This window comes from Canis aureus, chromosome 27, assembly GCF_053574225.1.
Source record: "Canis aureus isolate CA01 chromosome 27, VMU_Caureus_v.1.0, whole genome shotgun sequence".
In the NCBI taxonomy this organism is placed as follows: domain Eukaryota; kingdom Metazoa; phylum Chordata; class Mammalia; order Carnivora; family Canidae; genus Canis; species Canis aureus.
Window position 1 is genome coordinate 18868124 of NC_135637.1, and position 16807 is coordinate 18884930.

Sequence of the window (16807 nt, forward strand, 5' to 3'; positions counted from 1 at the left end):
GCTAACCTTTCCTGTGTGCTGCCTATGTGAGGTATGTAAGTGATTTACTCTAATTTACTCATTGAATTTACAACTGTATAGGGAAACTATGATTATTATCCCCATTTTATAGATGAGAAAACAGAGGCTCAGAGAGGTGAGATCACCTGTCCAAAGTCACATAACTAGTAAGTGGCCTTAGATGGTAAGAACTCAGTAAGGAGGAGTTACCAATATTATTATTAGTCGCCCAAAAGAGAGGGAATTTCATTCTCAGGAAAGGGCCAGATTCCTGGGTCTGGCGTCCAGAAAGTCAAAGTCGCCCTCGGGGGACCAGCCGCATACAACCCTACCCCTGCGGGACGACCCCGGCCCGGCCCCGGCGAAGCCCAGCAGGCCCTCGGGGACTGTTTACCGTGTCCCGCAGGTCCTACTCGCGCTCTTCCAGCTACTCCTCCAAGTCTGGCAAGAGGAGCCCGCCGAGCAGAAGCTCGCGATCGCGCCGCAGCCCCAGCTACTCGCGGTACAGCCCCGGCAGGTACAGCCCCGCCCCCAAGCCCGGGCTCCGCCTTCGCGGCCCCTCCCCCCCGGCCTCTGCGCAGCGTCACCCAAGCCCCGCCCCAGCTCCCCCTTTGTCCAGCCTTGAGGGAGTAGGGATGGGGAGACCAACCCAGCATCCTCGTAGTTTCTTTGGTCTCGGCTGGAGTGGAGACGTGTAACATATCCTGGGGTTCTAACGGCCCCCCTGGAAAGTACAGCCAGCCACACCCCAGAATTCGCATCCCCGGCCCTCAGCCTCTTCACGCACCTAATATTACCCTTGATCCCCGTTATTCAGAGCCGCAGTTGTTACGCATGCACCAGGGCCCTCTGGACCGCCACATCCTAACCCCGCAGCACCTAGGCCCCTGTAACGCCCACCCTCGAAGGCCGACACCCGCGCCCACGCCTGGTCTCCCCACAATACTGAACCAGAGCCCTGTCCTACTCCCCACCGCGTTCCCTGGGGCCCCGGGAGGAACCCAGCACCTGCTGCAATGAGGTGCGGGGCGCAGGGAAGAGGAAGTGAGTGCCCCTGGCTCATGCGGAAAAGCCAGCCCCGGCTCCCCAGTGACCCCCGCACCCCTTCAGGGAGCGGGACCCCAAGTACAATGAGAAGGACTCGCAGCAGCGGGAGCGCGAGCGAGCACGTCGGAGACGGCGGTCCTACTCGCCCATGCGCAAGCGCCGGAGAGACTCCCCGAGCCACCTGGAGGCGCGGAGGATAACCAGGTGAGGCCAGGAGGGCCGGGGTGCCCACCTTCACCCTCACTCCCACCCCTCCCACCCGTCGGGGCCTCGGGATCTCCCCTGCACCCCGTGGAGCTGGATTTCAGGATTGTGGGAGCTCAGGCAATTTGCGAGGCCTGACAGGAGAGGTCAGGGCCTCGGGGCGGGGCTAGGATGGGTGCCCCGGGACAGGGGTGGGGACAGCCTGAGGAGGGGGTGTGGCCGGGGTCTGCGGAGAGGGCTGCGAGGTCGCATCCCGGGCGAAGGGGGCAAAGCAGCGGGACCGGTCTTTTCCTGGGGGTGGAGCCGGCCAGCGAAGACGGATCACGGTCAGACCACATGCCAGGCTTTAATAGGCCCTGATCATAGCTGGCACCAAGTGTGGAGAGGGCAAGAAGGATCTTTAGGTGCCAAAGGAATTTAGAGGGAGCCCCGGTGGGCCAGGGGGAGAGCACTGGATCTGGAGTGGAACCCGGCTGTGCCACTTTCCTGGTAAGCTGGAGAAGTCTCTTCACCTCCCAGATTCTCAGTTCTCATCCATGAATATTTCCTTCAGGAGTGTGTATCATGAAGATGAAAAAAAAGGGGGCAAAGAGATGGGAACACACTTTGTAAACTGAAATGCAAAACACTAGAACCCTCGCTGTGTCATTGTTACAGATTGAATGGTCAGATTAGGTGGATCAGGTTGCTTCTAACAGTTAAGGTCTTAGATAAGAAAAGCCCTACAAAAAAAACCTGAGGTCTGAATGGACACGTAGTTTTAGGCCTTGAAAGCAGGAAGAATGGCTGAGTGCTGTCCTGAAATTGGCTCCTGACAATCAGTTCCTCCTGGCCCTCCAAGGGTCAGCCATTCCATCCAGGGACTCACAGGAGTGGAGCTGCGACGTCCTGGCTGCCCTGGGCCTCCTCCCTAGAGATGACCTGGAGGAGGGAAAAGCACTTGTGACTCCAAACAATAAGAATGGGGGCAATGGCATCACCTTCTCGGATATCCCATAGAACAGCATGGCACACACGAAGGGAGTCCTACTCCCACAGCATGGACCACAGGTGCCATTGGGGTGGACTTAGAAGAAGGCTGAGATAAACTGGCATTTCTAAAAGGCTCTCGTCTCCTGAGTCAACCTCAGATAATCCATCCTGATGAGCCATTCAGTGTTTCCCAAACTTTAGGCACCCAGCGGCATCCGAGCACTTTGCACTTACCTGTTTAGTAAGCTACTGTTGTTGACCTTTCTTTACACAGATATGTTCTTTCTTAGAGGTCCATACATTTAATGCAAAAGGAATGCACCACAGTATACCATAGCAAATGGAAGATCAGCCTCTCTTACCATAAATAGAAGGTTCCAGTAAAAGTAAAAAGAGATAAAACGTGCAATTAAAGTCTAGATGTAGATTCGGTTGCCAGCTGGAGACTCCCAGCCTCAGGCTTGCTTGGCTCGCAAGTGAGAGCTGTCACTTCTCGAGACACCAGCACTAGATGGTCTCAGGACAGCAGGAGGAGCGCGCAAAAGGGTGTTTTCCCCAAGAGCCTGGGATGGAGGAAGGAGTCCGCTTCCCCTGGGGACGGCGGGCGCGCTCGGGGGGAGGCTGGGCGGTCTGGTCCTCCAGCGCGCTCCCTCTGGTCTCCGCAGTGCCCGGAAACGCCCCATCCCCTACTACCGGCCCAGCCCCTCATCATCCAGCAGCCTCAGCAGCACCTCCTCCTGGTACAGCAGCAGCAGCAGCCGCTCTGCCAGCCGCAGCTACACCCGGAGCCGCAGCCGGAGCCGCAGCCGCAGCCGCAGCCGCAGCCGGAGCCGCAGCCGCAGCCGCAGCCGGAGCAGGACCCGCGCTAGCAGCAGCTCCGGCTCCCGCAGCCCCAGCCTGGGCTCCCGGAGCCGGAGCCGGAGCTACAGCTCCGCAGACAGCTACTCCAGCACGAGGCGCTAAACACGGGCCCTCCTTGAGCCAGCTGCCTGCAGGGGGCCCCTTTCACTCTGCCAGCCTCCCCCACCCCTCCCTGCCCACCCTGCCTTCTCCTCGGTGACAGACATTGAGGGCTCCTGGACCCTGTCTTTCCTGCTCTCCTGGGGAGGAGGAGGAGGGTACCGGGGGCCTTCAGCCTCCATGTCAAGCTGCTAGGAGCCTCCACCAGCACCACCCTGGGGCTCAGTTCAGGCCTGGGCATATGGAGAGAACCACCCTCTGTTGGCACAAAAAAACCACAGGGTTTTGTAAGAAGCAATGGGTCCGTGACTCAAACGTTTGAGCCTGGCCGGGAAAACAAAGTTCCGCCAACCTACTGCTCACAGGGTGCACGAGGAAGGCTAGCAGTGCTTCATCCCCCTGCCCTCATCCTCGCCTGTCTCACCACGCGAGTGTGTGGACCCTCGTAGGATGGGAGCAGAGGAGAGGAAACCAGGTGCAGTCAGGCCCAGGGGCGCGTGTCAGGCCTTCCACCTCCCCAAACAGGCTGGAACAAAGGCCAGAAGGCTGAGTGGGGAGAGAAGGGGACCTAACCTGAGTAGGGAGCACGGATATTTCGATTGGTACAAAGTGTCAGGAGCTAGGAAATGGGTTCTCTGGTTGTGAGTACAGACATGAAAGGGCAGGGGGTCATTCTGCTGCCCCCTCCCCCATTATCTTGGTGGGGTCAGGAAAAGCAGTCCAGTAGGTTCTAGCAGTGGAAAGGCCACCTCATGGCTTAGACAGCCCTTTGGCTGTTCACAGGGCCTCTGAACCTCACTGAGAAAGGACACAGTGGACAGTCAGGACAGCTTGGTCCACAGCCCCAGATCCTAAATTTGCCTCAGCCCCCACTAGCTGGCACTGACTTAATTCCACGAGACCATCTGCTGAACATTCCCCAGTGCCATGGCCCGCTGCCAGTCCCCAGCGCCGGCCAGTCTGGCCCTACCCTCGGGTTGGTGCCTGCCTGTGCCCTCCCCCACTTCCCAGACTGCCACACCCTGGAGCCCACCCCGTGCAGCCGAGCATCTACTCACCCACCCTCGGCCTCAGCCACCCCCTTTGCCTCTCAGGAATTTTGCCAGGACGGGGCACAGCAGCTCAGGTTTGGGGGGAAAGACCCAAATCCCGAGAGTGTGAGGGGACAGGGCCTTGGATCTTCCATAGCTTGGGATTCTGCTGGCTTCTGAGGCTTCCTGTGAGCTCAAGCCTGCCCTTCATTTCGGCCCTCACCCTGTCTTCCCCCTGCCCAGGGCTGGGCAGCATGGGTAAGCTGATCTCCAACACGCAAATACCACCAGTTGCTTCATCTACAGCAGGCACCGCAAACAGGGGTGTGAGGGGGAAGATCCTTAAAATAAACTCTTGGGCATCCCCCTCACCAGCTGACCGGCTTTCCGGAGCCTTGTGGGTGAGTTTCAAGTTTGCAGTGGCAACTGCGGCAGGACAGGGCCTGGAGGGAGACAGTGAGGGGGCACGGCTTCTGGCTCTGGATACTGGGGCCAGCAATGGGGAGCCAAACACTCTTTATCCTTCACACCCCAGGGAAAACATTTGAAAAAAAAATCCTTTTTTCTTGAAAAAGGTGACCGTCTCCCCCAGCCCCCAATCCTTCCCATTACATCAGCCCATGGGACCAGAAACTGCCCCCCAACCACCCACAGGAGCGAGGTGCCCCAGACAGCACTGGACAAGCTGGCCTTCCCATGATGCCCTCTGGCTCAGCCCTGGGCCCCACCCACCCAGACTGATGGATGCCAATGCTGTCACCACAGAAGGCCGGATGGCAGGTGCCTGGGACAGGGGCAGGTGCCCTGGGAGGGCATGTACAGCAACTGTAAATAACCCTCTTCCCTGCCCAGGAACCCAAACTGGGATCCAGTCTCCCATCATGGAGACCAAGGCTCTCCGAGCCACGGAACCTCTTTAGCAGGACAGCAGTGAGAGAGGCCCCAGAGCCTCCCATCAGACTGCCTTCAGACAACTCTAGGGGACCATTTTGCCTGGGGCTCCTAGCAAACCTATTATTTATTTTATTTATTTATGTTTATTTATTTATTTATGTGATGTCTGTCTGTCTCTCTCTCTCTCGGTTGCCATTAGCAGTATTCAACTATTTATTTATTTATATGGAAAGGTGTGTGTGTGTGTGTGTGTGTGTGTGTGTGTGTGTTTGGGGAGGGGGGCTTCTATTTTTGTGCATCTTTTTTCCCTCGCATCTTTGTGGATGAAATCTGAGAGGTGGGATGTGAGTAGGGATGTTGGCTTTGTCCCTTCAGGTGACACCCACAAGCTCTAAGTCCAAACATCCTGGAGTTCGCCTGAGGGGGTGGGGGAGTGTTTCAGACCCAAGGTTCCTTATGTCGGTGAGCTTCAGGCTTGTGCCCCAGCTCCCTGCCCACCAGCTGCCTCACTGAGGTATTGGAAGGATGAACAACAGCCACGAGGCTTGTGAGCTAAGGCCCTGAAATGATATAGTGGAGTCACAGCTCACGTGGGGATTGAGTCTAAAGTTAGCATAACCTAACTAAGGCACAACTTGCAGAGTCAGGAATTGTGGGGTGAGCACTTTAGGGAGACACCTGCTGGGAGACAGCTATACTGTCCTTTGGCTCACCAAGGAGGCGTTGTTCAGTATTTACTGATGTAGCTGTCTTGAGCTTGGGGGGCCACAGTGGTTGAAGTGACATCTGGCTTAGCGCTGGGATCAAACTTGGAGTTGACATGGAGAGAATATGGCAAGAATGGAGCTGACTGAGGGGAGAGGAGATGCACCTGTGGTCTCACCCTTACTCCAGGGCGGCAGGTAGTGGGCAGGATCACTCGCTAGCTTTTCTGAGCATGCCTGGTGGGTTTTGTGTAAATTACAAATACTTCCACCTCCACTGAAGCTAATTTCTCCCCATCCCCTGAGGTTTTTCCAGGCTGCTCTCTTCCTTCTGCCCATGGACACACACCGCTTCTGGAAGCAGGGTCCACCCTCCTAAGAGAGATACACAGACCCAGAGCTAAAGCCTTTTACTGTGATCTCTTGCTTTCCATCAGACGAGAGCACAATGCTATTTCCAGAAATTAGGGACGGGCGGGGCGGAGGTGGGGAGACAAGATGAAAGGAGCAGCCAAAGGTCCCCGCAAGAAGGTCATCTCGGATCCCATGGAGCCAGGATCTAGAGGCCTTTACCAGTCCTGCCTCTCTGACTGGCACTGTCTACTTGCTGCTTCCCAGAGAGGGCCCTACTCTTTCCAAAGTCACCATTCAACTGCCTTGAAATTGCTGGCTCCTGTGGTCCAGCTTTGAGTTTAGTGAGACTTTTGCAATATCCCTGGTTGTTTCCCTGGCAATGTGACTATCCAGCTCTAACTCCCAGCCAGGGGAAAGTTTGCAAGAGGCTGCTTAAATGCCTCCTGGTGTGGGGGTGGGGATCTCTGTCCCCCCACCTCCTGCCAAATAGCCTTCTCTAATTTCCCTTACATTTCCTTTCTTATGCATCCAAATATAAATGCTTTTTGGGGCGCTGGTAACCTTGTTGTGGCCCAATTCCTGGCATCACTGTTCCTCTGCCTACTTCGCCCACATTACCTTCTGTTTCCAGGGAGTGAGACAAATCACCTGCAACCCGCACGTGGCATGTGCTTATTTTACAAGCCAGCATTGGGGGATGTGGCTTGAGGCCCAGTAAACATGCAGCCCAAGACCTGCTGCCTGCCTAGATGAATGACCCTGGACAGATTGCTCCCCTTTTCCGGGCCAAAGATTACAATCCCTTTGAGAAGTGGGGGAGTTTCTGAGATAGAATCCAGAATGTTGAACTGAGGCCTAGAAAACTGTCTAAAGACAGAATGAGTTCACCAGGATTGAAAAAGAAAAAGAACCTAAATATTTTTCGGAGGTTCTCAGTCATTAGAGTAAAACTTGAAAACAATATGTGAACTCCCTTCGGTTAAATTAAGAAACGCTAACTCCCTCAAAACCCTCATCCAGGAACATTCTAGTTCCTCAAGATTCCACTGCATTCCTAGCTCTGTTTCTTCCCTTCCTTGAAGGAAAGGCAATCTTTCAGAAGCAAAACACAATTAAGATGTTTGCGAGACGCAAGGGTCTCTGTCTCAGAGAGTCCCTATCATGCATTAGCTCAGAAGCATCCTTTTTGCCAAAGGCTTTGCTTGAAGATGGCTGACATTTGGGTGTTCCCGAAGGTTCTCAAGCACTTTTTTTTTAAGTCCCACTCCCATCATTTCTTCCATTGTATTCTTTTCCACAAATATTCAAAATAATCTCACAAGCGTGTGTCTTGCCTTGCTTGCTCTCCAGCTAAATAGAAGAGTGTGATTAAAAAACAAACCAGAATTCCTCAAAACGCTCCCTCCTCCATTAGCCAGCTGCATCCAGCTAAGGAGCTTATGCTGGATCCAGTATCATCCCGCAATGCTTTACTGCAGCCTCTTCCTCCTCACTTCTGCACCAATGAGCGAGTGATACGAATAGACTTGGCATCTCCCCTCTGTCTGTGGCTGTTGTTTTGGTTGTTTTTTTTTTTTTTTTTAATTTATTGAGGAGTTTTTTGGGGGGATGATTGTTTTGCATTGTAAATATCATGATGGGGGCCCCTCATCAGAACCTGGCTTATTTAATAATTTATTCCCTATTTATTGAGTGATATCGGGAGAGGAGAGGGACCACCTCTTCCCCTGAATTGCTATTGGAAATCGGTCCATCTCTCAGCTCTGGGTGCGGCTGTCTGCAGCAGGGGCATTTTCACTCAGGTAATGAGTGCTAGAATCACCCAGCAAATTGGAATTGGCAGAAACGGAGTCTTCGGTCATACAAATTAAGCTCAAATGGAACTAAAACACTGGTTATCTCCGGGAAAAACCTCATTTTGATGGAAATTAATCGAGGAATAAAATGCCTGTGCACGAACCAACTTCTATTAAAAAGTCACAACTCTTTGAAAAAAAGAGAGAGAGAGAGAGAGAGAGAGACCAAATTGTAATTCCTTTTCTCTGGCCAAGAAAAGATATGCCTCATCTAACAAGTTGAGCCAAAGAGACTGGAACAACATTCTTTTGTGATTCTCTGGCCTGTTTGTGTCTGTCTGGATGAAAGGGAGGTGGGTGTCAGGCCTCAGTGTTATCATCTGTAAAATGGGATTTGGCCTAAGCATTCTTGGCACGGTGGAGGGTGGGGTTTCCAACTCCGATGCTGTGAGCTCCGAACCGTCAGATATTCAGTCCCTTGTGTCTTCTGCCAACTGTAGGTTGAAGGATGTCTCCCAAGGAAGGGACATAAAAACCCAGGGCATGGACCTCAGTTGCAAGGTGAGGTTGTAGTAGCTGAGTCCTGCAGTCAAAAATGGGAGGCCTCCGGGTGCTGCCACCTGATACAACTCTTGTAGCCCAGGTCAAAGAAGCCCCCTCTATTAGCCTGACCTTCTCTCCAAGCCCAGCCGTCCAGAGTGATCAAAGGAGAGACCAAGAAGACTTCATTGTTCTCTGGAGTTCACCGCTGTTTATTGTGTCAGGGCTGTATTTTGTACAGTTGTTTGAACAAGCTAGTGACATAGGTCATGGTGCCATTTTGCAGATGAGAAAACTGAGGCCTGGGAAGGGGGAACTGGTATGCCTGAACTCCCTTGAGCTCAGACCCACCTGGCTCCATGCCCCCCTCGCTTGGTAGCTCTTTCATGCCAGGTCCCTGTTGTGAGGACTTTGGGCAGGTTCTTTTCTCTCCCAATTCTTGGCTGCTCCCTCAAGCAGTCATAGGCCAAGGACCTCACAGAATCCACCATATCAGCCCAGCAGACTTGGTGCACCCCAAGGCCATTTCTCCACACCGGGGGCTGGAATTCCCATCTGGAAAACCCCAAGCTAAGGGACCCACCACCAGCCCAGCTCAGCCTGAGCAGCCAGCCTCTTCCTGGAACATCCACATCGGAGGGGGAGAAGCTCCTGTGTCCTCCAGCATCCTGGGACCCTGTCCTCTACCCTGTGACACAGCGGCCGTGGCTTGTTTGATTTCTGGTGTCCACAGCTAAGCATAACCTTCCCGGGGTTTCCGATTTTTCAGCCTGTACAAAACATGTCTCTGTTCTAATAAAAGGTTCCATGGTATGGTGTTCTCATCTGTGGCCCAGGATCCTCTGTCTATGTGGGGTGCCCAGAAGCAGGGAAGGAAGAGGGGCGGCAGGGAGACCGGGACAGAGAACACCTGGGCAATACCTGCTGTGTGCACACGTGGTCGCATTGCTCATCTCATTTCTTCAGTCTTCAAAGCAAACCTGTAGACACTTTGGTTTTGCATAGACATTCTTAGCATCCACGGAGTGCCATGGGAAACCTTTCCCTAAGCATTTTATGTGCATTATCTCAGTCTTTACCACAACCCTGCGAGGTAGGCATTAGAATCTCCTTCCTATGTAGAAGGAAACTAAAGCCCTGAAAAGCAAAACTCACTTGCCCAAGGCCATGGAGCCAATGATAGGATCCAGACAGGCTGACTCCAGCCCTCAGACTCTGCATTGCTCTGCTCCACAACACTTTGGTTGCTGCAGAGAGTAATCAGTTCTCTTTGGTAGAATGGTTTCTCTCCCAGGCCTTAATAAGCAGGAGGAAGTTCAGTGTGTAGAGCACAGACTTGGGAGTCCAAAGATCTGAATTCTGAGATAGGCCCTGCCATTACTAGCTGTGTGGCACCGAGCAAGGATGACACCCCGTTGGGACTTGGCTTGCTCATCCTTAAAATGGAGACAGCAACAGCTCCCTCCCTGGGCTGCTGTGGGAACCAAATGGAATGGTGATGCATGGGAAGCCCTCAGTGAATGTTAGGGAGCATGACTACTATTCCCTAAACCGAGACAGAGCTAAGGAAGCAGGGCTCATGGAGACAGCCATAAGCCACCTGGGAACAGCGGGGTTCCTGCAAGGTCCTGTGGAGGCCTCCGGAAATGCCCTCAGTGCCCAACTTCAGAATTTCCTGCTGTAGGAAACAGGGGTAGAAAACCCCCACAGGGGCAGGCAGGTGAGGGAAGCGGGCAGGGTTAGGACTGTGGGGATCGGGAATTCCAGTACACCACTGCCAGGTGTGTGCTAGCTCAGCTCAGTGTTGCCAGATTTCCCCACTTCTCAAGAGAGTGAATTTTCAGATAAAATTTCCTGTTTTTTAAAATGTGTGTCCTTCCTTTTTTCAAACACTATGCAAGTCAAAAAAATTTATACAAACACATGCATGGATAATGTATGTCATCCCAGGGGCCAGACAACAATCCCCCTCCCATCCCCAGAGCCCTTCAGCCCTTTCCTTGTCTGCAGTACAGCCCAGTCTATGCCTCACAAGGTTATCAGCTAGGAGAGAAAGAGCAAACAAGATAGCTTACCACTGTCACCTCCCCTTGTATCTCGCCCCTCTGGAAATCTCTCTTAAAATTGTCATTTGAATGAGACAAACTCCCTGGAGTAGAGCCACTGCTATCTACTGGGACTGGGACTACTGAGGCCCAGCAGCCGCAGCCACCACCACCACCACCACATGCTGATTTATTTCTTCTCAAACAGGCAGCAACCAGTGTCCCCTTATGAGGCTTCGTCAATGCATAATAATAGAAGTAATAATAAAAGTTACCTTTTGTAGATCAATGATCATGTACCAAGCCCTTTTCATGCATTAACTTACTTCCTTTTCATGACAACCCCATTCAACAGAGGAGGAAGTTGAGGGCCACAGAGGGAGTACCACATAGCTAGAGGGTATTTGAATCTTGGTCTGTGGGCTCCAGGTCCATTTCTGCTCTAACTCTTTACCTCTGAAGGTGAGAGCCCCAAAACTCAGAGCTAGCCCTTTGTAAGGATCCCCAATGACTTTTTCTGGAAAATGTGGTTGCCAGGCGATTGTCCCTGTGATGCCAGCCATCCCTCAGTGACTCATAAAAGAGGCATCTGCCTTTCTACCTCCTGCTCTGGCTCCCAGTTACAGGAGTTGGGTGTTCTTCTGGCTCTTGGTCTGAAGAAGCACCCCACCCCCTCCCAGCCTCCTCTGTCCTGGCCACAGGAGAGGGAGAGCTGCTTTGGGAGATGGCTCTCTTTCAGGCCAGATTAGCAGCTGCCCAGAGATGGAGCCGAGGCAGCATGCAGCCAGCCCCTTTACTTCTGCAATCCCAGGGACACACACAGCCTCTCCTCAGGGTGAAGGCAGTCAGAGAAGCAGGGGAGTCAGGAGGACATCTGAAGCCAAGACTCCTGCCCCTAGTTCACCTTGTGACCTAAACAAATTAAGCCCCTCTGGGTCCTAGTTATTTTACCTGTTAAAAGAAGTGGGGTCAGGCCAGTGGTTCTGAATGCCGGCTACATATTAGAATGAACTGTGCACTTTACAAAGCCACACACACTTGAGTCCCACCCAGCCCCAATAATAAGGATGGCTGAGGGTCGGTCTCAGATAGTGATGTGTTTTTTTTTTTTTTAAGATTTTATTTATTTATTAGTGAGAGACACACAGAGAGAGGCAGAGACACAAGCAGACTCCACGCAGGAAGCCCAACGTGGGACTCGATCCCAGGTCTCCAGGATCACACCCTGGGCTGAAGGCAACACCAAACCACTGAGCCACCCAGGCTGCCCAGTAGTGGTGTTTTTAAAAGCATCTTAGGTCATTCACATATGAAACCAGGATTGGGAACCACTGAATTACATGAATTATACATATTGTGTGCTGCTCAGGTGTGATAACATAGGTGTGCAGCTAGCTGCCACAATGGTAATGACAGCACCAGCAACAACACTCAACACTCACATAAGACCCACTATGTGCTGGACACGATCCCAAGCCCTTGATGTATATTAACATAAATTACATTATTTCATCCTTGCAACATCCTTATGAGGCAGGTACTATTTCTATGCTGATTTTACAGATGCAGAAACTGAGCCACAGACTGGTTGCCCTACCTACATAGCTAGTAAGTGGCACAACTGGACACCAGGATGTGGCTAAGTCCAAAGGGACACCTAAGGCAGCCTAGGAGGTTCAAGGAAGACATCACAGAAAAACAGACATCTTGGCTGATGCGAGGGAAGTGAGCAGAGTGGATCAGGCCAGGAGAAGGAGCTCAGGAAAGAGGAGGGAGGACTGGGGATCCCGGGCAGGGGCGATTGCGTGTGTACAGGACCAGAGCAATGACTTCCACCTGCCAAAAGTAGGCTCTTGGTCCCCTGCCTACCCTGTGCATTCCTTCCATAGTGCTATTACTGTCTGTAACTGGCTTATTTGTTTACTTGTTTATAGCCCATCTCCAAGAGGAGAGAAGCCTTTGTCTGCCTCATTCATCCCCCATCCCTGTGTGCCCACAGGGAGTGCCATGCCCAGCACTGGTGGCTGTAAAGCGATTAAATCTGCCTGGAGTTGCCAGATCTTCTTCCTTCCAAGTCCCATGCATTTTTGAACTGGTTAATCTCTACTTTGGGTAGACGGTGGGGAGTATGGCTAGGAAAACTGTGGCAAAACAGTGGCGTGTCCCACACAGGGACCCTAAGGATGTCTCATGCACACATTCTATCAATGAGGGGCTGTGTCCTTCCCTGGGTGTGAGAGAAGGCAGCATGGGGATGAGGCAGACAGATGTGAGCACCCACTATTCATCCAGCACTGTGCCTGGCTCAGGGGTATAGTCCCTAGGATTAGAAACTGCTGTGCTCTTTAAAAGGCAGTGGCTGATAGCAAGGACTTGGGAATCAGAAGACCTGAGTTCGAGCCTGACCGATACCTCCTAGCTATACACCTATGTGTAAGTGGCTTGATCTCTCTGAGCTTCAGGTTCCCCAGCTTTCCAATGGGAATACTAAAAGGATTAATCTCATAAGGGTGCCATGAAGTGTGATACGTGTAAAGCACTTGGCCCAGCACCTGACTTAGTATCATTTTTACTGATATCAAAAAAAGTGGGGGTAAGTTCATTTGCCTAGATAAGCTCTTGTCAAGTTTCTGGGCGGGTTCCAGGTCACCTTGGCCAAGATCCAACATTCTCTCTTCTCACCTTTCATCACCTAGAATACCAAATTCTCAAGAGAGGCACTCCGGGCTGCCTCCCTCCAATCAGAGGAATCTAGAGTCTCCCAAGACCTTGGCGATTTCCCCAGGTCCATCTCCACCCTGGTATTTCATCAACATTTTCAACCACAGTAGTTCTAACGTCAATCTGCTAGAATGACATGGGGCCCTGTTCAGGCATTTCTACCCACAGCCACAGCATTTCCACTGCCTCTGAATGCTTACTCCAAAGCAACCTACAGCTATGGCCAACCCATGATGAGATGACTCATGGCAGTTTTTCTTTCTGTCTTTTTTTTTTTTTCCCATTGCCAGTGAAACTATCCAATACTTTCTCAAGGTATAACACTGTGTACCTTTGACAATCTACTCTCAAATCTAAATCTAAAACAAACAACACCAACCACATCATGTTGCCAAATCAACAAGGGTTGGAACAGGTGTACACACACACACACACAGTTTGGTTTTCTTCCCTCAGTCTCCCTCACCTTGAACCCTATTTCTAGATCAAGAATCCATGGCCCCCTATGCTTGGGCTTCAGAGAATCTGTGGATCCTTTGAAATCCCAGGCAAACATTTTTGTGTATGAAAATATCAGCATGTTGGTGCAGAGAACTACATACTCCCCACTAGTTTTCCAAAGGAACCCAACTTGAAGCCTTTAGGATACTTTACTCTTTCACAATGCTGCAGAGTTTCTAGTTGCCTCCCAACAGCCAGTGCCCTTTCATCCTAGTCATAATTTTAACTAGGTTCATTGCCACCCAGAATAAAGAATGTTATTTTCCAGCATTCCTTGCAGCTAGGTGTGGCCATGTGACTAACTTTGGCCAATGAAATATAGGGAGCATTTTCCACAGTAGATTCCAGACATTTCTATAAAAGTGATTTGTCCTGTGCATTTCCCCTTCTTCTTCATCTCTTTTTTCTTCCTGCTGGCTGGAATGCAGGCATGATGGCTGGCACTCAAGTGGCTCCCTGGTCCATGAGGTGGCTTTGGAAATTGAGCCCAAACAAACAGAGCAAGAAGATGGAAAAGCCTCAGTCTCTGAGGGCTTTTCAAAGCAGGAGTACCATGCCAGCGATGAGACAGAGTGTCTCCGGACTTTAATATTAAGAAGAAATAATGTTCCCTTTTCTCTCAGTTACTGTTATTTAGACTGTCTATTGCTCACAACTAAAATTACCCTAATTCATATTCAGGGTGAAAGTAAGACAGTCCCCAGGATATACCTTATTTATAGCTTTTCTGGTCTATCTCTATGCAGCCTCCTCAGCAACTGCAACCTTCCTCCTCTCCCAGCACAAACCATGAAAACCTTCTCAGGCCAAACCCTCCTAAGAGCTGTCACTCCCAGACCCAAACAAAAACAAAAACAAAACTTTCCAAAGCAGCTGCCTGGTGTCATGGTCACCAACTGGTCAAACCAGCTCCTACTCTGATCTCAGAGATATCTGGAGAAGGGGGGTTGGGGCTCAAGATTACAGACTCTCCAGCTCTCCCTCCCTCCAAAGATCTCAGAACCACCCCTCTGCAGGAGTGCCTCCAATGGCCCTCTACCTAAATGTCCCAAGCTGAGAGGAATAGATACCACTTTCAGGCTGGCACGTTGGGCAGAGAAGCAGATAGACTAGTTTATTAGAATGATAATAACATTGAAGAATTTCCTTTGAAACAATACAACAACCACAAAAGGACAGAATTTGGAAGCCTAGCTATCAGAATCATCTGTGTTATGACGGAGCCATGGACAAATCCTGAATTTCAGAATCTTAAGAGAATAAGGGTTCATTTTTCACCCATTCCCCCTGGGAGCCAGTGGTGACATTCTATTCATCAGTGATGTTGTGCAGAAGGAAGAAAAATCACCTAAGGGTCCTCTCTTTGTGGAGCTGAGGTCTCCCATGGGCTACTCACATGCTATGAACTGACAGTGACAGACCTTATTCCCTGTACACAACTCACTGGCCACAGCTAGTTATGTGGCTCTGACCAACCACAATGGCAACAGGAAGTACGTTGCTTCCTATCTTGTGCCTTGAATTTTACTAAATCCCAACTATGTGCTAGTTATTTGTCCTAGATGCTGATGACACAGCCTTAAACAATCAGACCAAAGTTCCCACCCTCAGCCCCCAAGGAGCTTACGTTCTAATGGAAGAGACGGGTAACAAAAAATAACGGAGACATAAAGTATAAATGTCAGTTAGTAACTGGAGTTATGAAGAAAAATCAGCTAATGTAAGAGAAGCTGATTGTAGGGATGCCTGGGTGGCTCTGTGGTTGAGCATCTGCCTTTGGATCAGGGCGTGATCCCGGAGCCCGGGGATCAAGTCCTACATTGGGCTCCCTGCGTGGAGCCTGCCTCTCCCTCTCCCTATGTCTCTTCCTCTCTCTCTCTCTCTGTCTGGGTCTCTCATGAATAAATAAATAAAATCCTTTAAAAAAAGAGAGAGAGAGAAGCTGATTGTCGATCAAATGTTGGAGAAAGTTCCTCTGAGTAGGTGAAATTTAAGTAGAGACACAAATGAAGTAAGAGACCAGTCTCAGAGAGATCTGAGGGAACAGTGTCATAGGCATTGGGAACAGCAGGAGGGAAGTCCTCAGGCAGAAATATGTGTGACTTTTCTGTCCGAAGGATAGAAAGGAGGCCACAAGACTCAAGTAAGGGGTGATGATAGCAGGCAATCAGATCAGAAAGGCAGCTGAGAGCCTTAATTTTCTTCATGAAACTTCTCAATTTCTAAAAATTTTTTTTCAAAGATTTTATTTATTTATTCATGAGAGACACAGAGAGAGAGAGAGAGGCAGAGACATAGGCAGAGGGAGGAGCAGGCTCCCTGCAGGGAACCTGATGTGGGACTCCATCTCAGGACCCCAGGATCATGCCCTGAACCAAAGGCAGGTGCTCAACCACTGAGCCATCCAGGTGCCCCCCTAAAATTGTTTTAATTGTTGATTTGACTACTTGTTTGATAGACATGAGAACAGAGACTTTTGTCTCATCTCTAGCCCTTAGGCTAGTGTTTTGCACATAAGAACTTAATAAATATGTGATGGATGAATAATGAAGGGAGTCTCCCCACTCCCCACATCGCTTCTCTGCGTATGTTCATTGACGGACACCACCACCCACCGGATGCCCACATCTAAACACTGGGCGTGCATCCGATGTTCCCTTTCCTCTCCTCCAGGCCAATCCCTCAGTCAAAATACTTCTGCTTCTTAAATAGATCATGGATTATATGCACCCTTTCTCTCTTCTTAGCCAACAACACAACCCAAGCTGCCATCTTCCCTGGACCCTAAGACAGTCTTACCCTCCAGTGTCCTCTCCACAAGTGGTCAGTGATTTTCCTAGAACTCAGATCTCATCACTCCTTTTTCCTTTCTCCAAACAGTTCAATGGTTCCTCAAAGTGCCCAAGACAAAGCCTAGCTTGTCAATGCAGTCCGCAAGGCCCTACATACCTAGCCCACACCCACCTCCACAACCATTTCCCACCTCACGATCCATGACAATTACCCGGTGAGATAGGTACTGCTGTCATCCCCCTTTA

At 50.9% G+C, this 16807-nt stretch overlaps 1 protein-coding gene and 1 long non-coding RNA gene across 3 annotated transcripts in view; one reads left to right on the forward strand and one right to left on the reverse strand.

Moving 5' to 3' along the window:
• Positions 1–9326, forward strand: part of SRRM4 (serine/arginine repetitive matrix 4) — a 152626-nt gene extending 143300 nt beyond the window's left edge. The window contains exons 11-13 of the mRNA XM_077875850.1: positions 407–517; positions 1111–1251; positions 2889–9326. Coding sequence (XP_077731976.1) covers positions 407–517; positions 1111–1251; positions 2889–3186 — 550 coding nt within the window. The 3' untranslated portion in view covers positions 3187–9326. The remainder of the gene's footprint in view (positions 1–406; positions 518–1110; positions 1252–2888) is intronic.
• Positions 1–11054, reverse strand: part of LOC144299947 (uncharacterized) — a 40300-nt gene extending 29246 nt beyond the window's left edge. For both annotated transcript variants that reach the window (XR_013366596.1, XR_013366595.1), the window contains exon 1: positions 10823–11054. This is a non-coding gene — a long non-coding RNA (uncharacterized LOC144299947). The remainder of the gene's footprint in view (positions 1–10822) is intronic.
• Between the last annotated feature and the right edge of the window lie 5753 nt (positions 11055–16807).